This window comes from Saimiri boliviensis, chromosome 9, assembly GCF_048565385.1.
Source record: "Saimiri boliviensis isolate mSaiBol1 chromosome 9, mSaiBol1.pri, whole genome shotgun sequence".
NCBI classification, from domain to species: domain Eukaryota; kingdom Metazoa; phylum Chordata; class Mammalia; order Primates; family Cebidae; genus Saimiri; species Saimiri boliviensis.
The window spans coordinates 48,240,601-48,264,770 of NC_133457.1; the positions used below are offsets into that span (position 1 = coordinate 48,240,601).

General features: G+C 46.5%; 1 protein-coding gene across 10 annotated transcripts in view; it reads left to right on the forward strand.

Annotated features, from left to right (window-relative positions):
• The window catches only part of TFDP2 (transcription factor Dp-2), a 187,077-nt gene extending 179,283 nt beyond the window's left edge, over positions 1-7,794 (forward strand). For all 10 annotated transcript variants that reach the window (XM_074405813.1, XM_003942575.4, XM_010330409.3 and 7 more), the window contains one exon: positions 169-7,794. In XM_074405813.1, coding sequence (XP_074261914.1) covers positions 169-352 — 184 coding nt within the window. In that variant the 3' untranslated portion in view covers positions 353-7,794. The remainder of the gene's footprint in view (positions 1-168) is intronic.
• Positions 7,795-24,170: the final 16,376 nt, after the last annotated feature.

Sequence of the window (24,170 nt, forward strand, 5' to 3'; positions counted from 1 at the left end):
AAACCCCAGAGCCCTGACTGTGTGGGGGTGAGCCGGGCTCATGTTACTGCTGAGCAGGTTTGTGGCAGATCTCACCAATGGCACCTCCTTCCTATCTTTTTATTCCTATGTTTTACAGAACTGTTTCTACCAGATTAATGAGCCTGTGTGTTTTTAATTGTTTGCTAGTGTAAACCAAGGGTTATGCTTGGATGCAGAAGTGGCCTTAGCAACTGGGCAGTTCCTGGCCCCAAACAGTCACCAGTCCAGCAGTGCAGCCTCTCACTGCTCTGAGTCCCGAGGCGAGACCCCCTGTTCATTCAATGATGAAGACGAGGAAGATGACGAGGAGGATTCCTCCTCCCCAGAATAAAGACAAGAGAAAGCCTACGTTTCAATATGTGATGCTCATGTGTGTTTGTAGTGTGAGCTCTTGTTTTTGAAATGATTGCTTCAGTCTTTGCCTTTGTTTGCACTGTGTTCAGTGAAAACTAGAGAAACACAATAAGCAAATCACACGAAGGCTGAGATGATTGAGATGAAAGTTAACATAGTGTAAATCAAAGTCTGACCAACAGCAGTAAATGGTATCACAAACAAAGCATGTTTTCTGAGGAGATAGTGGGGAGAATCCCTGAAGAGTTGGCAGTGTGAGTGTAGCTCATTTATCTTCTGTGAGGTGGAATTTTTGTGTTCCTCGCACCCATGTAATTAATTCTTAGAATTGAGATTGCTACATGGAGCAGTCCTTGGCTATCGAGTTTTTGATGTTTCCCTTCCTTGCCTGGACTGCCTTTGACAAGGTGGAAAGGAACGTGAAAAGTCCCCAGCAGGGGGAGCTGTGTATTGAGGGATCCAGAGGGCAGTCCTGTGGCCGAGGGGCACAGATTGAACTGCTGAACTAGTTGGAGGTCTAGTTGAGGTGCTTTACGCATCAGCTGCCTTAGACAGCTTCTAGAAAGGAGCGAGCGCTACTTCTTAAGTACTTAAGTGACATTTAGATAATTTATAGTAAAACTGAAATTAATTATCATTATTAGCCAATGCATTGGTGCATAGAATTTACTAGGGCTACTTCTGGAAGCCAAAATAGAATAGCATTTCCATGTACGTTAAATACTTTGCCCGCACTGCCTTTTGCCAGCATCCTAAATCTGGAGTTTTACAGAGAGGGAAACTGTATCTTTAGGTTAATCAAAGCTATGCATTTCATACAGCTTTTTTATTTAAAACAAGACAAAGAAACAAATTCCTATGACCAAACTGCTTGCCTACAGTTCCCTGCAGTAATTGTGTGATCTCTCCCAGTGTGCAATTTGTGAAAATGAACCAAATGTCATTACTTTTGTCTCAAAGAAAAGTCTATTTCAAGAGTATGAACAGCACTGTTTCCTTGTACATGTCACCTTTTTTTTTCCCACATTTTCATTAATCAGAATGACCTTATTGAGCTTACTCCTGGGTAAACTGCATTTCAAACTAATCCATATTTAGTGTTTCACCGAAACGCTGGAGAACGCTGGCCACTCCTCTGCCTGGATATATGGTAGTGCAGTATGCAGTATGTTGTTTCATGACTAAAGATGTCATTAGAAATACTGCAGTGGTATATTCACAGCTGCTGCTTCTCTGAATGAAAGTGTAGGGACATCTGCCACCATGGCCAGACCCTGACAGAATGTCACATTAAGGCCTTGGAAAGGAGCAATTAATAATGGGAGGAGTTAACTTCCAAAACTTTGACCTGAATCATATGGCTTTGTCCCAAGATGATGCTAGATGCACCAAGCATGGCCCAAATTGTATCTTTTCTAAATCGCATGGGGGAAGTACAGGCTCCTTCCTGTGGTGACTCTACAGCCCTGCCACCATGGTGACTGTGAGCATGGTAAGGAGGAGAATGCTTTGCCTAGCTAAACATGTTCCCTAAGGCCATACAAACTGAGAAGGAAAAACATACTACTTTAGCGGAAGCTCCTTTGATACAAAAGTCTCATTCTGTCGGAAATAAACCATAGTACAGACTCAGAGACAGAGGCAGCTTCTAGAACTCGGTCTTATTGTGGGTTCTGGAGCACACATCTCAGACCGGTCAGGAACACCACAGAGGCAACAGCAGGTCCCCGGGGGCCTGCAGGGGACATTTCTGACATTTCAGCTGCACAGATCAGGATTTCCTTCCAAACCAAACCATCCTTTAAGGGGCTTTCTCCTCTTCTACTAACTCCACTCTTTCTCATTTCTGGGACCCAGCAGGGACCTGGAGAGGCCAGCGGCTACCTTTGTAGTCTTCAAAATACGAACTGCAGGTCCCAAGATAAATTTCAGGATTTACGACAGCTACACTAATGGTAACCATTCCTTCACTAAATACCAAAATTCTTGTCAGAGTTCTTGGGAAACCTGTTTTCTTCACTGCTCTCCACCTCTGCTGCTCTCATGCTTTAAAATGATAAAATATGGTCTTAAAAAAAGAAAGCCACCGAAGACTCTTACCTTATTGGTGCCCCGTCGTTGGCCTCCCCAGCCCATAGGTGCATGGTGTTGGTGAGAGATGGTCTCCGTTCCTCAGCGTTGTGTTTGAGTTACTGTCGAGGCCAGTTCACAGAGTGGCATCATGGTCACCAGTACACGTCGCTGGAATAAAACCTTACCTTTAGAAACTAGGTTTGGCTGTTTAGAAAGGCCAATTCATTTGTTCTTCTGTCTTCCCCCTAAACATTTATCTTGGTCTAAAGCTCAGCACTGAGTCACAATGTCACACAGAATCAAAATGAAGCAATGTTAGGAAATCGTGGGCTAGGTACGGTGGCTCTTGCCTGTAATATTAGCACTTTGAGAGGCCAAGGTGAGCTCATTGTTTGGGCTCAGGAGTTCAAGACCGAATGGCGAAACCCCGTCTCTACAGAAATACGGAAGTTAGCCGGACATGGTGGGACAGGCCTGCGGTCTCAGCTACTCAGGAGGCTGAGGTGGGAGGGTCACTTGAGCCCAGGAGGCAGAGGCTGCAGAAAGCCAAGATCACACCACTACACTCCGGCCTGGGTGACAGAACAAGACCCTGTCTCAAAAAAAAAAAAAAAAAAAAGGAAATTGTGGTCACAGTGCCCAGGCTTCGTTACAGTGGCATGCTGGGTTCCTTGCACACACACAGACCACTCCTCCCAGGGGTACTGGGCACACGCTGATTGTGGGGGAATTCAAGAGGCCTTTTCCCCTTGAGGGCAAGTGTGGCTGTCACCCAATCAAGTGTGTGGCATCATTCAGTGAGGAAGTGCTTTCTCTATTTAGCACCTGCATAGTGGCACTGGGACCTGTCTCACCATCAGCGGGAAGGGCGGTACCACCTAGGCACACAGGAGCACTTACGGGCATCAAGTGCCTACCAGCTGCCTTCCCCTTCCCTGCTGTCAGTCTGCCTCCTCCACGTGCTTATTTCCTGTGGTGAGCGCAGTTTCTGTACAGTGGGCCTTAGGATCAAGGTGGGCCTCAGAGGAGGGTGGGAAAGGAGGGGCCGACACGGCAATCCTCCACCCCTCAGTGATGCCCCAGAAACTAGATGATGCCCACATGTTTGGCGTCCTTAAATTTAATTCTTTAAAGAAGTGATGGGGAGAAAAAGCTGTGGTTTCTGCCATTTTAGCAGGATAAAGAGGATAACTCCCTCCATTAGCCGATTTTACAGTTGTAACGGTACTTTGCCATACTTGAAAAATTAGCCAGGGTCAGTCCTGGAAAACGGTAGCTCTTACCAGATAGTTCAAATGGAAATATTTCACAGAGTGGCTCAGTTTAGCCCTACAGATATCTATAACCTGAGTGCTAAACAACATCTCTTTCTGGCTATTTGGGTCATAGAGACAGTAAAGCTGCTCCAAGTGTGGTTTTGACTTAGGCTCCCTCTAGCACCGTGTGTGGGGGCGGGGGGGGGGGTGTCGTGTGGATTAGCAGAGGATGAGAACTGCCTCAGCTCTTCCATAAGCACACATACAGAGAGATGAGGGGGAGGGGGAGGGAATGGGGGGGGACCCTATTTAGCTTTTTAAGTGATTTCATTTCAAGGGTCCTTTAATACCTATCAAGCTCCCTCCCCTAACAAAATGGGCTGTCCCTGCCCAACAAATCTTCCCAGTAGACCTTACAACTATGCTGCTGCCTTAGTGGTAAGCAGGGGATAGGGGTTGGCCAGTGAACCTTAAGATTTCATCCTTCATTCAGTCAGCATGAGTACCTACTGTGAGCAGGCTCTGGGGCGAAGCAGCGAGCGACAGCCCTGCCTGGTTGGGTTCTCATCCTGCTGGGGAAGCATGATCAGAGAGGGATCACGTGCAGATTGAGGGGTACTGAGGGCAAACAGCAGTGGAGTAGGACTGTTTGGGAAAGGCTGCTTTGGCTGGGGGTAGCCAGGGAAGGCCCCTCTGGGAAAGAGAGTTCTCCTGAATCAGATGGTGGCAAGACAGATGTCTCTATACTTTCTTAACAAGCCACTCTGTCCCATCACATGCATTTGGAATCTCCTAAGTTCCAGAGGCCCCACTGTTGTGGTTTAAAGCCTTCATTTTGGAGTCTGTTAAGGAACTTTTAAGACTTAAAAGCAAAGCTAGCTACCAGCAGTTTCCGTAAACCAAGGAAAGATTCTAACAAAGGTTCACTATTTTCCAACTAAATCTATGCAGTCGAAAAATGATTAGAAAATACAAAAATTAGCCGGATGTGGTGGCACATGCCTGTAGTCCCAGCAACTCATGAGACTGAGGCAGGAGAATCACTTGAACCCAGGAGGTGGAGGTTGCAGTGAACCGAGATCACGCCACTGCACTCCAGCCTGAGTGACAGAGTGTGGGACTCCATCTCAAAGAAAAAAAAGATTAAAAATGGAGAACTATTTTATGTACTTTTTCTAAGGTGTTGGCTACAGAATAGATCATCTCTATTCTTATGTGGGCTGGTTTTGGTGAAGCTGAGGACTGGACTTACATGAACCATTTTCCCAAATGGGTTCCCATATTCATGCACCCAAAGCAGTGGTCCCCAAGCACTGATGAAAACGAATCTGCACTTCCCAAAGACCCACACTATGTCAGGAGCCCGCACCATGCCATTCCAATGATCCTCAGAAATGTGCCTCCTTGCTGTCAAATTCCCAGTTGATAAGTGTTTGGCTAAACTTCCACTCAAGCCAAACATTGTTACTAAGAAGAGAAAAGTCTGATGTTTGCATAAGATTTTTGTTTTGCCCAAGGAGTCTTGCTCTCTTGCCCAGACTAGAGTGCAATGGCGCGATCTCGGCTCTGCGTCCCGGATTCTAGCCATTCTCCTGCCTCAGCCTCCCCAGTAGCTGGGATTACAAACATAAGCCACCATGCCTGGCTAATTTTTGTATTTTTAGTAGAGACAAGGTTTCACCATGTTGGCCAGGCTGGTCTTGAACTTCTGGCCTCGTGATCTGCCCCCCCTTGGCCTCCCAGAGTGCTGGGATTATAGTCATGAGCCATCTCGCCCAGCCTAAGATTGTATAATAAAAAAATTCAAGCTCAATACCCACATAAAGTATAGCATTTCATAGGAAATAGTCCCTTAACCAAAATGTCTGAGAAGTTATGCTTAGATAATCACTGGGATCCAATTTTCCCACATCTATCTCCACAGTATATTAAGGAAGAAATAGTGGGTGAGCACAACACTTTGACACTCTGGCTAAGCCCTGGGAGTCCCTGACAGGTCCAGAAACTCGTCTGACACCCTCTCACTAGGGTGCTGAGATAGGAGAAAGTACACATTTATAATGTGTATTCTGTGCACCTGTTTTCAAACCAGGCTGGATCTGTCATCTTAGCTCTTGCCTTTTTTTTTTTTTTTTTTGAGACAGAGTCTTGCTCTGTCATCAGGCTGGACTGCAGTGACACGATCTTGGCTCACTGCCACCTCCCTCTCCTGGATTCTATTGATTCTCCTGCCTCAGCCTCCTGAGTAGCTGGGCTTACAGGTGCCCACACCACCACACCCAGCTAAGTTTTGTATTTTTATTAGAGATGGGGTTTCACCATGTTGGCCAGGATGGTCTAGATCTCCTGACCTCATGATCTGCCGACCTTGGCCTCGCAAAGTGCTGGGATTACAGGCGTGAGCCACCGCACCCAGCCTTTAGCTTTTGCTTTACAAAAAAAGCCTGTTAAAGTCAATGTTGTCTCGCCCCTTGCTGTGTCTGCAGATTAGGCCTTCCCTGCTTACAGCTGCATTGGCGGTCAGTGAGCTGACGATCAGGGTCAGGCCTCACCACTGCGCCTCAGGTCTCAGGATGGGAGAGAACATCGTTCCCACCCTGTTCATTTAGAAATGGGAAACAAGCAAGAGGTTGTCTTGCCTCCCATCCCTCAGCCTGTCTCTGGCAGAGCCTGCACCAAAACCAGAGCTTCTTCCCTCTGTGAGGGCCATGCTGTCACCACAGCCCCGCCAAACAGCTTTTGGATTAGCATCAGTCCTGTGTCACCAAGTGCCAAATGGCTTAGGGGCAAAAGTAGGACTCCTCTCCTGAGCCCCAGCATGAGGCTGTGGTGTCGGCTTTAGGTTTCTTTCAAGTTAGAAAACCCTGGGCTGAGACCCACAGGCAAAGGCTCCCCACACTGGCCACGGGCAGGGGCCAGAGGGGTTCAGTTACCACATGGCTCTTCCATACGTCACCAGCACGTATTGCCCATGTCTGTCACATCATAACGGGAGCTTCCCCAGATCACGTTTGGATTTAAAGACACATCTCATCCCTTTATCATGCCTCACTGCATGCCATTTGTCACTTACCATACTTCCCTGTGGCTGAGCTGCATGTCAAATGGCCTGATAACTGTGCTTGTTCACGCTGGGGCCAGGGTCTTCATACTAAAACATCACAGACGACTGGGCCACTTTTCTGCTGAATATCTCCTCTGGGCATGTTGCAGTTCTATTTTTCCTGGTAGTACCATGACAGGTTCAACTTTTCAGTGTCCTAAAAAATGGAACCACCCATTAACCATATGCACTGGCTGCCCACGTGGCCTGCATTCCAGGGATCACATTTCAATACCTAGTTCCTTGAGGCATTTCGTTTGCCACCATCACCCTTGAGTTTTGGACAGAAGAGGTGGGTAAAAGGTTATGAGCCCAAATCACTAGGTTGTTCACCTTTTCATCTGAAGATGCTTTACTCTATATACTATTGGGTTGTATTTCCAGAAAATAGTTTTCCCTTTTTTTTTTTGCATGAAGGTTACATTGTGGTGCCACATGCTTTAAGCAATTTAAACCAGAAAGGTAAGAGGAAAATGCAGACACCACATCTGACTTGCCCAATGTAGACTTCCTCGATTAGACTGAAGTACGTAACCTGATACATTATTTTGTAGTATCTGAGACTTTGTAAATAAATACCATTATTTTTATATGGAAATTTTATAGAAGAGCTATTTCTGTATACGTAATTATTCCTGAATTTTTTGAAATTGCTTCTGGTAGATAACAGACAAGTCCTAAGCAGTGTTGCAGTAAGGGTGGTTCCAGGCCTGCCTGCTGTGGAGGTGACTGGGGGAGATTTAGTTTGTGATCCTAGGATGTGTCCTACGTGCTCAGTCAGAAGCTCTGCAGGTGGGGCCTGGGAAGCGGTACCTGTAGTGAACTGATTTTTTTTTTTTTGTTCATTAAAGTGTATCTTTGTCCATCTTATAACATTAAAAGAAAGAAAAAGCATCTGAAATGAGCATAAGTTGTTTATGAGAAAAACATGTATCAGACTTTTATGATTTGTATGAAATGTAGAAAAAAATAAATACTTTAAAATAATGTTGGTCTCATTACTTGTGGGTCAGAAAGTTTTTAGTTAAAAAAAGGTTTTAGGCCAGGTACAGTGGCTCACGCCTTAATCCCAGCACTTTGGGAGGCTGAAGCAGGAGAATCGCTTGAACTTAGAAGGTGGAGGATGCAGTAAGCCAAGATCAGGCCATTGCACTCTAGCCTGGGCAACAGAGTGAGACTGTCTCAAAAAAAAAAAAAAAAAAAAAAAAAAAAAGTTTTTGTTTTTGCTTTTTTTTGAGACGGAGTCTTTGTCGCCCAGGCTAGAGTGCAGTGGTGCCATCTTGGCTCACTGCAGCCCCCACCTCCTGGATTGAAGTGATTCTCCTGCCTCAGCCTCCTGAGTAGCTGGGATTAAAAGCATGCACCACCACGCCCAGCTAATTTTTGTATTTTTAGTAGAGACAGGGTCTCACCATGTTGGGCAGTCTGGTCTCCAACTCCTGTCCTCAAGTGATGGGCCCACCTCAACTTCCCAAAGTGCTGGGATTATAGGCCTGAGCCACCATGCCTGATGGAAATTTTTTTTTTTTTTTTTTTTTTTTTAATGAAAAACAATGGGCCAGGCATGGTGGCTCTTGCCTGTAATCCAGCTTGACCAACATGGTAAAAACCCGTCTCTGCTAAAAATACAAAAAATTAGCCATGTGTGGTGGTGGGCGCCTGTAATCCCAGCTACTCGGGAGGCTGAGGCAGGAGAGTTGCTTGAACCCGGGAGGCAGAAGCTGCAGTGAGCCGAGATCACACCATTGCACTCCAGCCTAGACAGCAAAAGCAAAATTCTGTCTCAAAATAAAAACTGGTGGGCTGTTCAGGTGAGGGTACTGGTACTCTGGCGCTCTGTCAGAGAGTAAGTACGGAGACCCTCTTTCCACATCTGAGTTCCTCTTCATGAACTGCCCTCAGAAAGGTGGCCAGGTGCGGTGGCTTATGCCTGTAATCCTAGCACTTTGGGAGGCTAAGCCCAGGATTGCTTCCCTACAGTTTGTAGGGAAGATGCTTGCTTTTTTTTTTTTTTTTTTTTTTCTTTGAGACGGAGTTTCACTCTTGTTGCCCAGGCTGGAGTGTGCAATGGCACGATCTCGGCTCACTGCAACCTCTGCCTACTGGGTTCAGGCAATTCTCCTGCCTCAGCCTCCTTAGTAGCTGGGATTACAGGCACGCGCCACCATGCCCAGCTAATTTTTTGTATTTTTTAGTAGAGACGGGGTTTCACCATGTTGACCAGGATGGTCTCGATCTCCTGACCTCGTGATCCACCAGCCTCAGCCTCCCAAAGTGCTGCTATTATAGGCGTGAGCCACCGCACCCCGTGGGAAGATGCTTTCTTATTGTCCCTTACACCAAACCAGCATCAGAGAGAACAGCAAGAGCAGTCCATACAGAATGCCATGTCCCCAGCCCTCAGGCAGAATGTCGCCTGGCCTCTGGAACATAGCAGCCTCTCAGCACCTGATCATGTAGTCTCCACCTGTCTCAGTGAGAGGCCGGACCCTAGATAGCCTATCTCCTATGTTCCAACAAGTTGAACACGTGGATAATCAGAAGGCACAGACGGGTATGGAACAATTCGAGGACCAGCAAATACGCCCAGGTCTTGAAAAGGAGGTGGCTAAGTAAGCACTTGATGACTAAGTCTCTATTGGAAGGAAGGCATCATCCCATAAAGACTCTCCTGGAGTTTCACAGACCAAGTAAGAGTGTTGGTGGAGAAGGGGTGAGCCTGTGCTCATATCCCTTACTCCAGGGGTGTCCTGGAATGACAAGCCGAGCTGGTATTGTGCCTTCTCTGTTTCTCCCAGCCTTGAGAAGCCACTTACTAGTGCCATTTGGTGAAGGTGTCTAAGGACTGACTCATGGGAGCAACCACTGGATCACTTGAGCATAAGAAGGTGCTTTTGGGGGAACGCTGGGAAGATGGCCGCCTAAGAACAGCTCAGGACTTCAGCTCCCAGTGAAACTGCAGAGGGTGAGTGGACGCCGCATTTCCAGACGAATTTTTATTGCCCACAGACCAGGAGATAACCCAGGCAGAGGGGTCACCAGCGCCTCAGTCCCGGCCGGTGCGGCTGTTTTGGCCCCTGCGGGGCTGCTTTGACCACGCCCTGTTGCGGCGGTTCTCCGTACAAAAGCCACTGGTCTGGGAGCCCTCTTAGCTGGCGATCGGAGCCCTGAGATGGCAGAGTTGCCCATTCATCTGAAATAGCGAGCCAGGCCAGGAGATTCCTAGGCAAAAAATCCGCCAGGAGCCGGCACCGCGGTTTGAGTGGACTCAGTTGCAGCACAGGAGATCCCAGCGCCTTTTCAACAAGCGACTGGAATGCGGGGTTGTTCAACTTAAAATATAAAAGAAGAGACTCTGAGTCAGGGAGCTAGGTGATCAGGCTCGGTTGGTCCCACCTCCAACAACAACGAAAACAAAAACAGCAATTGAAAACCCTCTGAGTTGAGCTCTTCACACCAAGCACAGCTAAACCCGGGATGGTCCGGCTCCATGGGGTGGGGGGGGCGTCCGCCATTACTGAGACTCTCCACCGCTACGGAGGCAGGCTGCCATCGCCGAGGCAACCCACTGTTGCCGAGGCAACCTGCCACAACAGAGAGAGTCCGCCATAACAGAGGCGGGGCCACCATTGCCCAGACAGTTCTAACTACGCCCATATAAACAGGACTGCAGGGAAGAGTGCAGGGCAGCTGGGCGGAGCCCAGAGCAGCTCAGCAAAGCCTCTGCAGGCAGGCAGTGGCTAGGCGTGCTGCTAGCTGGGCGGGGCAGACCTGAAAGAAAAATCAAAAAAGGCAGTAGCGCAACGGAAACTCATAAAGCCCCAACTCCCCGGGAAAGAGCACCTGGGAACAAAAAATGCTTTATGAGTTCAGCTGCAGCAGACCTAAACGTACCTGCCCAGCAGCTCTGAACGAACAACGGAGCTCACAGCTCAGGACTTAAGCCCCAATAAAAGATAGACTGTCTCCTCAAGTAGCTCCCTGACCCCCATAGATCCAAAGACTCACCTCATAAAGGAGAGAACGGACTGACAGTTGGCGAGCATCCTTCTGGGACAAAGACAGTGGAAGAGGAAACTGGTAGCAACCCTTACTGTTCTGCAGCTGCTGCAAGTGATCCCCAGGCAAGCAGGGCCTGGAGAGGACCTCAGCAGTCCTACAGCAGAGGGGCCAGACTGTTAGAAGGAAAGCTTAAAGAAAAAAAAAAAAAGTAACTTCAGCATCCACGAACTAGAAGCTCACTCAGAGACCCAATCTGAAAGACAGTAACTACAAAGACAACAGGTGGATAAACCCACAAAAATGGGAAGAAACCAGCACAAAAAGGATGAAACCTCCCAAAACCAGAACACCTCTCCTCCTAAAAGGGATCACAACTCCTCACCAGCAAGGGAACCAGACCACATGGAGAAGGAGGGTGATGAAATGACAGAATCAGACTTCAGAAGGTGGGTAGTAAGAAACTACAGTGAGCTAAAAGAACATGTTCTAACCCAACGCAAAGAAACTAGGAACCATGAAAAAAGATTGGACGAAATGCTAACGAGAATGGACAGCATAGAGAGGAATATAAGTGACTTGATGGAGCTGAAAAACACAACACGAGAACTTCGTGAAGCATGCACAAGCTTCAACAGCCGAATTGACCAAGCAGAAGAAAGGATATCAGAGGTGGAAGATAAACTCAATGAAATAAAAAAAGAAGGCAAGAACAGAGAAAAAAGTGCAAAAAGGAATGAACAAAATCTTCAAGAAATGTGGGACTATGTGAAAAGACCTAATCTACGTTTGATAGGTGTACCTGAATGTGATGAAGAGAATGAATCCAAGCTGGAAAATACTCTTCAAGATATTATCCAGGAAAACTTCCCCAACCTAGCAAGGCAGGCCAATATTCAAATACAGGAAATACAGAGAACACCACAAAGATATTCCTTAAGAAGGGCAACCCCAAGGCACATAATCGTCAGGTTCACCAGGGTTGAAATGAAAGAGAAAATGCTAAGGGCAGCCAGAGAGAAAGGTCGGGTTACCCACAAAGGGAAGCCCATTAGACTCACAGCAGATCTCTCAGCAGAAACCCTACAAGCCAGAAGAGATAGGGGGCCAATATTCAACATCCTTAAGGAAAAGAACTTTCAACCCAGAATCTCCTATCCAGCCAAACTAAGCTTCGTAAGTGAAGGAAAAATAGAATCCTTTGCGAACAAGCAAGTATGCAGAGATTTCATCACCACCAAACCTGCTCTACAAGGACTCCTGAAAGAGGCTCTACACATATAAAGGAACAACCAGTACCAGCCACTCCAAAAACACACCAAATGGTAAAAAAGCATCAACACAATCAAGATTCTGCATCAACTAACCAACAAAACAGCCAGGTAGCATCAAAATGACAGTATCAAATTCACATATAACAATACTATCCCTAAATGTAAATGGACTAAATGCCCCAATCAAAAGACACAGACTGGCAAATTGGATACAAAGCCAAAACCCATCAGTGTGCTGTATCCAGGAAACCCATCTTACATGCAAGGATACACAAAGGCTCAAAATAAAGGGATGGAGGAAGATCTACCAAGCAAATGGAGAGCAGAAAAAAGCAGGAGTTGCAATTCTCATCTCTGATAAAATAGACTTTAAAGCAACAAAGATCAAAAGAGACAAGGACATTACATAATGGTAAAAGGATCACTGCCACAAGAAGAGCTAACGATCCTAAATATATACACACCCAAAACAGGAGCACCCAGATACTTAAGGCAAGTTCTTAATGACTTACAAAGAGACTTAGACTCCCACACAATAATAGTGGGAGACTTTAACACCCCATTGTCAATATTAGACAGATGAACCAGAAAGAAAATCAACAAGGATATCCAGGACTTGAACTCAGACCTGGAACAAGCAAACCTAATAGATATTTACAGAACTCTCCACCCCAAATCCACAGAATATACATTCTTCTCAGCACCACATCACACCTACTCTAAAATTGACCACATAATTGGCAATAAATCACTCCTCAGCAAATGCAAAAGAACGGAAATCATAACAAACAGTCTCTTAGACCACAGTGCAATCGAGTTAGAACTCAGAATGCAGAAACTAACTCAGAACCGCACAGCTTCATGGAAACCGAACAACTGGCTCCTGAATGTTGACTGGATAAACAATGAAATGAAGGCAGAAATAAAGATGTTCTTCAAAACCAGTGAGAACGAAGACACAACATACCAGAATCTCTGGGACACATTTAAAGCAGTCTCTAGAGGAAAATATATAGCAATGAGTGCCCACATGAGAAGAAAGGAGAGATCTAAAATTGACACCCTATCATCAAAATTGAAAGAGCTAGAGGAGCAAGATCAAAAAAACTCAAAACCTAGCAGAAGACAGGAAATAACTAAGATCAGAGCAGAACTGAAGGAAATAGAGACACAAAAAACTCTTCAAAAAATCAGTAAATCCAGGAGCTGGTTTTTGAAAAAGATCAACAAAATAGACCACTAGCCAGATTAATAAAAAAGAAAAGAGAGAATAACCAAATTGATGCAATAAAAAACGATAAAGGGGATATCACCACAGATTCCACAGAAATCCAAACCGTCATCAGAGATTATTACAAACAACTCTATGCACATAAACTAGTAAACCTGGAAGAAATGGATAAATTCCTGGACACCTGCATCCTCCCAAGCCTAAACCTGGAAGAAGTCGAAACCCTGAATAGACCAATAACAAGGTCTGAAGTCGAGGCAGCAATAAAGAGCCTACCACCCAAAAAAAGCCCAGGTCCAGATGGATTCACAGCCGAATTCTACCAGACATACAAAGAAGAGCTGATACCATTCCTTCTGAAACTATTCCAGACAATCCAAAAAGAGGGAATCCTTCCCAAATCATTTTAAGAGACCAACATCATCCTGATACCAAAACCTGGCAGAGACTCAACAAGAAAAGAAAATTTCAGGCCAATATCCATGATGAACATAGATGCAAAAATCTTCAATAAAATACTGGCAAACCGATTGCAACAGCATATCAAAAAGCTCATCCACCATGATCAAGTAGGATTCATCCCGGGGATGCAAGGCTGGTTCAACATACACAAGTCCATAAATGTAATTCACCACATAAACAGAACCAAAGACAAAAACCACATGATTATCTCAATTGATGCAGAGAAGGCCTTTGACAAAATTCAACAGCCCTTTATGCTAAAAACCCTCAATAAACCAGGTAATGACGGAACGTATCTCAAAACAATAAAAGCTATTTACGACAAACCAACAGCCAATATCATACTGAATGGGCAAAAACTGGAAGCATTCACTTTGAAATCTGGCACTAGACAAGGATGCCCTCTCTGACCACTACTATTCAATATAGTACTGGAAGTTCTAGCCAGAGCAATCAGGCAAGAAAAAGAAATAAAGGGTATCCAAATTGGAAAGGAGGAAATCAAATTGTCTCTATTTGCAGATGACATGATTGTATATCTAGAAGACCCCATTGTCTCAGCCCAAAATCTCCTGAAACTGATAAACAACTTCAGCAAAGTCTCAGGATACAAAATCAACGTGCAAAAATCACAAACATTCCTATACACCAGTAACAGACTTAAAGGGAGCCAAATCAAGAACCAACTGCCATTCACAATTGCTACAAAGAGAATAAAATACCTAGGAATACAACTAACAAGGAACCTAAAGGACCTCTTCAAGGAGAACTACAAGCCACTGCTCAACAAAATAAGAGAGGACACAAACAGATGGAGAAACATTCCATGTTCATGGTTAGGAAGAATCAACATCGTGAAAATGGCCATACTGCCCAAAGTAATTTACAAATTCAATGCTATTCCCATCAAGCTACCAATGACCTTCTTCACAGAACTGGAAAAAACCACCTTAAACTTCATATGGAACCAAAAGAGAGCCCGCATAGCCAAGTCAATTCTAAGCAAAAAGAACAAAGCAGGAGGCATCACATTACCGGACTTCAAACTATACTACAAGGCTACAGTAATCAAAACAGCATGGTACTGGTACCAAAACAGAGATATAGACCAATGGAACAGAACAGAGGCCTCAGAGGAAATATACCCACAACCATCTGATCTTCAACAAACCTGACAAAAACAAGCAATGGGGAAAGGATTCCCTGTTTAATAAATGGTGTTGGGAAAACTGGCTAGCCATGTGCAGAAAGCAGAAACAGGACCCCTTCCTGACACCTTACACCAAAATTAACTCCAGATGGATTAAAGACTTAAATATCAGACCTAACACCATAAAAACCCTAGAAGAAAATCTAGGCAAAACCATTCAGGTGGCCGGGCGCGGTGGCTCAAGCCTGTAATCCCAGCACTTTGGGAGGCCGAGGCGGGTGGATCACAAGGTCAAGAGATCGAGACCACCCTGGTCAACATGGTGAAACCCCGTCTCTACTAAAAATACAAAAAAAATAGCTGCGCATGGTGGTGCGTGCCTGTAATCCCAGCTACTCAGGAGGCTGAGGCAGGAGAATTGCCTGAACCCAGGAGGTGGAGGTTGCGGTGAGCCGAGATCGCGCCATTGCACTCCAGCCTGGGTAACAAGAGCGAAACTCCGTCTCAAAAAAAAAAAAAAAAAAAAAACAACCATTCAGGACATAGGCGTAGGCAAGGACTTCATGACCAAAACGCCAAAAGCAATGGCAACAAAAGCCAAAATAGACAAATGGGACCTAATCAAACTCCACAGCTTCTGCACAGCAAAAGAAACAGTCAATAGAGTGAATCGGCAGCCAATAAAATGGGAAAAAATTGTTGCAGTCTACCCATCTGACAAGGGGCTGATATCCAGAATCTACAAAGAACTAAAGCAGATCTACAAGAAAAAAACAAACAAGCCCATTCAAAAATGGGCAAAGGATATGAACAGATACTTTACAAAAGAAGACATACAGGAGGCCAGCAAACATATGAAAAAATGCTCATCATCACTGGTCATTAGAGAAATGCAAATCAAAACCACATTGAGATACCATCTCACACCAGTTAGAATGGCAATCATTAAAAAATCTGGAGACAACAGACGCTGGAGAGGATGTGGAGAAATAGGAACACTTTTACACTGTTGGTGGGAGTGTAAATTAATTCAACCATTGTGGAAGACAGTGTGGCGATTCCTCAAGGACCTAAAAATAGAAATCCCATTTGACCCAGCAATCCCATTACTGGGTATATATCCAAAGGATTATAAATCGTTCTACAGTAAGGACACATGCACACGAATGTTCATTGCAGCACCGTTCACAATAGCAAAGACCTGGAACCAACCCAAATGCCCAACAATGATAGACTGGATAGGGAAAATGTGGTACATATCCACCATGGAATATTACGCAGCCATCAAAAACGATGAGTTCACATCCTTTGTAGGGACATGGATGAACCCTGGAAACCATCATTCTCAGCAAACTGACACAAGAGCAGAAAATCAAACACTGCATGTTCTCACTCATAGGCGGGTGTTGAAGAATGAGAACACATGGACACAGGAAGGGGAGCACTACACACTGGGGTCCGTTGGGGGGAAATGGGGGAGGGACGGGAGGGGTGGGGAGGTAGGAAGAGATAGCATGGGGAGAAATGACAGATACAGGTGAGGGGACGGAAGGCAGAAAACCACACTGCCATGTGTGTACCTATGCAACAATCTTGCATGTTCTTCACATGTACCCCCAAACCTAAAATGCAATAAAAAAAAAAAAAAAGAAGAAGAAGAAAAAGAAAAAAAAAAGGTGCTTTTGTTCTTGTGGCCACATGGGGGATGCTGGCAGCCATCAACACAGCGACTGAATGCACTGCTGACCAGGGGGATGTCTGCAAGCCCACAGAGTTGTCTATGAAAAGAGCCAAACTATTTTCAAAAGTATTTCAAGAGATTGGCCAGGCACGGTGGCTCATGCCTGTAATCCCAGCACTTTGGGAGGCTGAGACGGGTGGATCACGGAAGATCAGGAGTTTTGAGACCGCCTGGTCAACATGGTGAAGCCCCGTCTCTACTAAAAATACAAAAATTAGCCAGGCATGGTGGCGGACACCCATAATCCCAGCTACTCCAGAGGCTGAGGCAGGAGAATCACTTGAACTTGGCAGGCGGAGGTTGCAGTGAGCCGACATCGTGCCATTGCACTCCCGTCTGGGTGACAGAGTGAGGCTTTGTCTCAAAAAATAAAAAATACTTGAAGAAATTTATTCTGAGCCAAATATGAGTGACCATGACACAGCACTCAGGAGGTCCGAGAGCGCATGTCCAAGGTGATCAGGATGCAGTTTTGTTTTTTTTTTTTTTTGTTTTTTAGCTGAAAGATCATGTTCTAACCCAATGCAAGCAGCTTGGTTTTATACATTTTAGGGAGACATGAGACTTCAATCAAGTACATTTAAAAAATACATTGGTCCATCCTGGCCAACATGGTGAAACCCCGTCTCTACTAAAAATACAAAAATTAGCTGGGCGTGGTGGCGCGTGCCTACAGTCCCAGCTACTCAGGAGGCTGAGGCAGGAGAATTGCTTTAACTTGGGAGACGGAGGTTGCGGTGAGCCGAGAACGCACCACTGCACTCCAGCCTGGTGCCTGAGCAAGACACTGTCTCAAAAATAAAATAAAAAATACATTGGTTTGGTCCAGAAAGGTGGGACAACTCGAAAGTGGGGGGCACTTCCGGTTTATAGGTAGATGTAAAATTCTTCTGGTTGACAAATGGTTGCGTTTATCTAAAAGACCGGAATCAACAGAAAGGAAATGTCTGGTTTAAGATAAGGGATTGTGGAGAGGGAAGGTCCAGGCTTCGGATGATAAATGATCCTTATCAGTAAGGTCTGTGTTGAGTTAGTGCCAGAAGTGTAAGATGAGGCACTTCTCGTTCATGTCCAGAACCAGTCTAAGGTTACATTTTAAAAGCACCCTGGCCAAGGAGAAAGTCCATTCAGATGGTTGGGGGGTGGGACTTAAAATTGCATTTTTGGTCGACAGAGCTCTTTAATTCCTTGCCCAGCTTCTCGAGCCTCAGAGAGAAGACGGCTTCAACCCAGAGCCTTCTCCAGAAGAAAGAACCCATAAAAAGCTGGAACAGTGGCTCACACCTGTAATCCCAGCACTTTGGGAGACTGAGATGGGCGGATCACAAGGTCAGGAGGTCGAGACCATCCTGGCCGACACGGTGAAACCCCATCTCTACTAAAAATACAAAAAATTAGCTGGGCGTGGTAGCATGTGCCTGGACTCCCAGCTACTCAGGAGGCTGAGGCAGGAGAATCACTTGAACCTGTAAGGCGGAAGTTGCAGTGAACCAAGATTGCATCATTGCATTCTAGCCTGGGTTACAGAGCGAGACTCCATCTCAAAAAACAAGCAAACAAACAAAAACAGACCCAATTGACAGCTTCCTTTTTTCTGTTCCTACTCCCAGAGCTATGGCTGTGTTGCTATGTTGCTGTTTTCTCCATTTCTTTTCTTTTCTTTTTTGAGACAGAGTCATGCTCTGTTGCCCAGGCAGGAGTGAAATGGCGTGATCTGGACTCACTGCAACCTCCAGCTCCGGGGTTCGAGCAATTCTCTTGCCTCAGCCTCTCAAGTAGCTGGGACTACAGGTGCCACCATGCTGGCTAATTTTTGTATTTTTAGTAGAGATGGAATTTTGCTATGTTGGCCAGGCTCATCTCAATCTCCCGATCCCCCCGCCTCAGCCTCCCAAAGTGCTGGGATTACAGGCGTAAGCCACCGCAAGCAGCCTCCGTTCCTTCTCCTCGGGGAGTTGCTTCTGTAGTTCTGTGCTGCTGCCATTTCTGCGCCTTCTCAGAGTGCTAGCTCTTCCCACTGAAGCTTGCCCCTGAAGACACCGCCAGCTTCCCCAGTTTCTTGCCAGATAAAGGCTCCATCTGCCGGTCGTACTGTGGACAGCTGCTAAATGCCCGGGGGCTCCCTGATTGCTGCCAGCTCAGCCTTTTCTCTGAGGCCTTTCCAGCCTCTTGCCAAAACTTGCATCTCAGGAGAAAATGCACAGTGGTGAAGGAACTCCTGTCTGCAGGGAGCAGGTGGCACAACCAGTCCCATTAATGCAGAGCAGCATTTGTCATATTTGTCACTTTCACACAAATCACTTCAGGACATTGTTGCCATTGGGGCACCATGCCTATCACCCAATCATTTCCTTCTTGCCTTATCTCCTGCCTCACCTAAGGTGCCTGAAGCACTGTGACACACTACATGAGGGTCAGGAGATTTGTTTTCTTCTTTCATGTCCTACCTGCCACTTGGTCATGGCTCTCAAAAGCCAAAACTCAATCATGAGAAGTTTGTGTGCTAAAGTCCAAAAATGACAGCCCTGAAAGGTCCTATTCTCCACAGGAAGGACTTTCTGGTTCTGCTGATACATAGATTTGCTTTCAAACCTCCAGGAAAGTTTTCCTGAATCTGAATACAACAGAAAGTACATTTACAGGATGAGTTTCCCGCCACCCCCCCTCTCAGAGACAAGGTCTTGCTCTGTCTTTCCCAGGCTGGAATGCAGTGACACCCTCCCAGGTCACTGAAACCTCAAATTCCTGGGCTCAAGTGAGCCTCCCCTCAGTCTCCACTGTAGCTGCAGACTACAGGTGTGCACCACCACACCTGGGTGGTTTATTTTTTGTAGAGACAGGGTCTCACTATGTTGCCCATGCTGGCCTCAAGAGATCCTCCCGCTCCAGCCTCCCAGAGTGCTGGGATTTTAGGCATAAGCTACCCTGCCCTATATACAGGATGTTTTGTTTGTTTGTTTTTGAGATGGGGTCTTGATCTGTTGCTCAGGCTGGAGTGCAGTGGCACAGTCTTGGCTCATTGTGACCTCTACCTCTCAGGTTCAAGTGATTCTCCTGCCTCAGCCTCCTGGGATTATAGGTGCCCATTACCATGCCCAGCTATACAGGATGTATTTAAAAAACTTTTTAAACATCTAGGTTTCATCTGCTCTGTCACCTAGGCTGGAGTTCAGTGGCTCAATCTCAGCTCACTGCAGCCTCTGCCTTCCAGGTTCAAGCAATTCTCCTGTCTGACCCTCTCAAGTACCTAGGACTGCAGGTATGTGCCACCATGCCTGGCTAATTTTTTTTTTTTTTTTTTTTTTTTTTGACACGGAGTTTCGCCCTTGTTACCCAGGCTGGAGTGCAATGGCGCGATCTCGGCTCACCGCGACCTCCGCCTCCTGGGCTCAGGCAATTCTCCTGCCTCAGCCTCCTGAGTAGCCGGGATTACAGGCACGTGCCACCATGCCCAGCTAATTTTTTGCGCTTTTAGTAGAGACGGGGTTTCACCATGTTGACCAGGATGGTCTCGATCTCTCGACCTCGTGATCCACCCGCCTCGGCCTCCCAAAGTGCTGGGATTACAGGCTTGAGCCACCGCACCCGGCTTTTTTTTTTTTCTGATAAGGACGGTGTTTCACCCTGTTGGTCAGGCTGGTCTTGAACTCCCAACTTCAGGTAATCCGCCCGCCGTGGCCTCCAAAGTGCTTGGATTACAGGCATGAGCCACCACGCCTGGCCTAATTTTTGTATTTTTAGTAGAGGTGGGGTTTTGCCATGTTAGCCGGGCTGGTCTCGAACTCCTGACCTGAAGTGATTGGCCCACCTCAGCCTCCCAAAGTAGTGGGATTATAGGCATGAGCCACCGTGCCCAGCCATGTCTGTTTTTTGTGACAGGTCACTGAAGTAGCAACAAGGCCTTTCTGACAATAGAACAGTGGTGGGCTCTTCTGCATGAAGGACTCCGGCCCATCTTACAATCATCTAAAAAACCCTTTCCTCAAGTTTTATTAAAATTCAGTTTAACTCACCACTAAGAGTGGAAGAAGTCACCATCACTAATGGTGACTCACATACCTGCAGTCCCAGCTACTTGGGAGACTGAAGCAGAATTGCTTGAACCCAGGAGGTAGAGGCTGCAGTGAGCTGAGATTGAGCCACTGCACTCCAGCCTGGTGACAGAGTGAGACTGTCTCAAAAAGAAAAAAAGAGGCCGGGCGCGGTGGCTCAAGCCTGTAATCCCAGCACTTTGGGAGGCCGAGGCAGGTGGATCACGAGGTCGAGAGATCGAGACCATCCTGGTCAACATGGTGAAACCCCGTCTCTACTAAAAATACAAAAAATTAGCTGGGCATGGTGGCGCGTGCCTGTAATGCCAGCTACTCAGGAGGCTGAGGCAGGAGAATTGCCTGAACCCAGGAGGCGGAGGTTGCGGTGAGCCGAGATCGCGCCATTGCACTCCAGCCTGGGTAACAAGAGCAAAACTCCGTCTCAAAAAAAAAAAAAAAAAAGAAAAAGAAAAAAAGGAGTGGAAGAAGGATACAAGAATGACACTTTTATTTCAATAAATGCTTTTGGAAATTATTTTTAATAACAAAAACTAGAGACCTCTGGAAAGTCGGATTAAAAGTTGTGCAGCACGGACGTGGTGGCTCACGCCTGTAATCCCAGTACTCTGGCAGGATGAGACAGGCGGATCACCTGAGGTCAGGAGTTTGAGACCAGCCTGGCCAATATGATGAAACCCCATCTCTACTAAAAAATACAAAAATTAGCCGGGCATGGTAGCATGTGCCTGTAATCCCAACTACTTGGGAGGCTAAAGCAGGAGAATCGCTTGAACCAGGAGGCAGAGGTTACATACAGTGAGCCAATATCATGCCATTGCACTCCAGCCTGGTCGACAGTGTGAGACTTCATCTCAAAAACAAAACAAAAAAACAAGAAAAAGGTGGTGCAAAGATGCATAGGATGAAGTGCATTTTTCTTGGGACGGTTATTTCCCCCTCCTCTCACCTTCCTAGAACAGATGGACATGTGTGGAGTGATGCGGAGCACCACGGCAGGTGGGGGGGCTGCTCCCTTCACCATGGCAATTGACTTGGACCCTGGTGTAGGCGGGAGAAGGCAGCTGCTTGGAAGCACCGGGGCGCTGGCTACAGTCCTCAGCCCCGTCTCTGGATTTAGACCCCCCGAATCTGTCTTCAGAGACCCACAAGGCTTGTCAGTGAACAACACAGACTCCAGGGCTTCCGCAAACAGTTTCTCAAGAAACATTTCTGAAACTGCTTAAGGATGACCCCACAAGGGCCACTGTCACCTGCCTGCCAAACCTGCACTAGGAGACTTGTCTATACATAAACTGTGCAGGTTAAAGACTGGCCCAGCCAAAGAAATAAGCTTGCAGGAGAGAGGTTTTCCCCTATCTCAAAGGTTTCTCAGAGCCTGGAGGGCACTGCGTGAGCCACTTGCTGGTCTGGGGCTTGGCCAGGGAGGCAGGTGCCCGCCGGGGCAGGCTTCGACCACTCCCAGTCATTCTAACAAAAGATGACACAGAAGCAGATGGGAGAAACGTCTGGGAAGAAACAACTTGGGCAGAAAACCACAGCAATGTAAGTTGACCGCACCCCTATGCTATCAGCCCGAGGGCCCTGGAGATGCTGCTGGGCTGTAGCCCGCCAGCAAGACGCCAGCACGGTTTCTCCTTCCAGGTGCTGACCGAGGGGCTGGTGGTTCTGCTGAGGGGCTGGTGGTTCTGCTGAGGGGATGAGAACCCCACAGCAGCTGCAGCAGTTGGTAAAACAGGGGCACAACCTCTCTGTCATTGTTGGGTTTTATTTAGGTTTTTGTTTGTAAGACTCAACAAAAACCAATTGCTGCTCTAAGAGTCCCTGATTGAAAATAACGTACTGGCCGGGCCGGGCGCAGTGGCTCGTGTCTGTAATCCCAGCACTTTGGGAAGCCGAGGCAGGTGGATCACCTGAGGTCAGTAATTCGAGGCCAGATTGGCCAACATGTGAAACCCCTTCTCTACTGAAAATACAAAATGAGCTGGGCATGGTGATGGTGCCTGTAATCCCAGCTACTCGGGAGGCTGAGGCAGGAGAATCCCTGGAACCTGGGAGGTGGAAGTTGCAGTGAGCTGAGATCGCGCCATTGCACTGCCACCTGGGCTACATACAGGAGCGAAACTCCATCTCAAAAAAAAAAAAAAAAAGAAGAAGGAGGGACGAAAGAAAAGAAAGTACTACTGACAAGCAAGTCTCCTCATCTGATAAGCTTAGATGAGCTGTCATTTGAGCAATTTTAATTGACATCTCTTTACATGATATATATCATATTCCGGATCCCATAAAATACCTCCCATGCATAATCCCAAGCATAGCAAAATTTTAGATTTTTCTATACGGTTTTTTTCATGATTAACAAAGTTTTAGAATATGCTCTGCAGTTGATAGTCTGTTAACCACAGATTTTTAAGTTTTTTATTTCAAGAATTATTTTTTGTTGTATGTTTTGTTGGTGGTGGTGCCGAGACGGAGTCTTGCTCTGTTGCCTGTGCTGGAGTTCAGTTCGACGAGAGCAAAACACCATTTCAGAAACAAAAACAAAACAAAACAAATTCTCTGAAAGTAACATAATCGGGATCTTGTTTCTCATGGACTTTCATCTGTGTAAAATTCAGGGCCTGGCACCCGATATGTAAGCTGTCAGTGTTGAATGAATGAAACAGCAAACTTTTTCAAAGTATTTTGACCTTTTGTTTAGTTTCAAATAACCAAATAGTGCTCAAACATTTAGCGCAATGACCCAGGCAAGTTTGAAAAATTGGCCTCTTCCGAGCCTCTGCCAAGAGACAAGATGAAGAGTTCAAAGTTGCAAAGCCTTGCCTTACCTCAGAAGTCATCAGATGGTAGCAATAAAACAAGCTGCTCCAAGGGGAAAATGGACTCTTGGGAAGAAGGCGGGCCCCAGGGGCCTCAGCCAGCTCCCGCCGTGGATCTTGGGGACCAGATTCCTCGTCCTTTGTGGCACATGCACAATAACCCAACCGCTTTTCCCACCAGCCCAGGTCCCCGTACACTACACCCTTTCTCTCTCCACCAGCAAGGCAAACTATTTTCTATAAGCCAGAAAAAGACCATGGAGATATGTGAGCTACTTATCTTTGGTAAGTCCCAAGCTGTGGTTCAAAGACCAAAACAGCTGCTTCCTCCGCCACCCCACCCAGGCGGGCACCAGCCAGGTGGCTGCCTGCTGTTATTAACAAGCGAGTTCCAACCAGCAGCCGCTAGATTTTTCCATAGAGTGTGGGCAGCTAACAAGAGAACACTTGCCCAGAGAAGCCACTGGGCAGGGCAGGGAATGAGCTTTTAACCTCTTTGGTCCCAGAAATCTGGAGTATACAGTAGAAAACATGACGAAGAACTAGATCCCAGCCAGGCGCGGTGGTTCATGGTAATCCCAGCACTTTGGAAGGCCGAGGCGGGTGGATCACCTGAGGCTGGGAGTTCCAGACCAGCC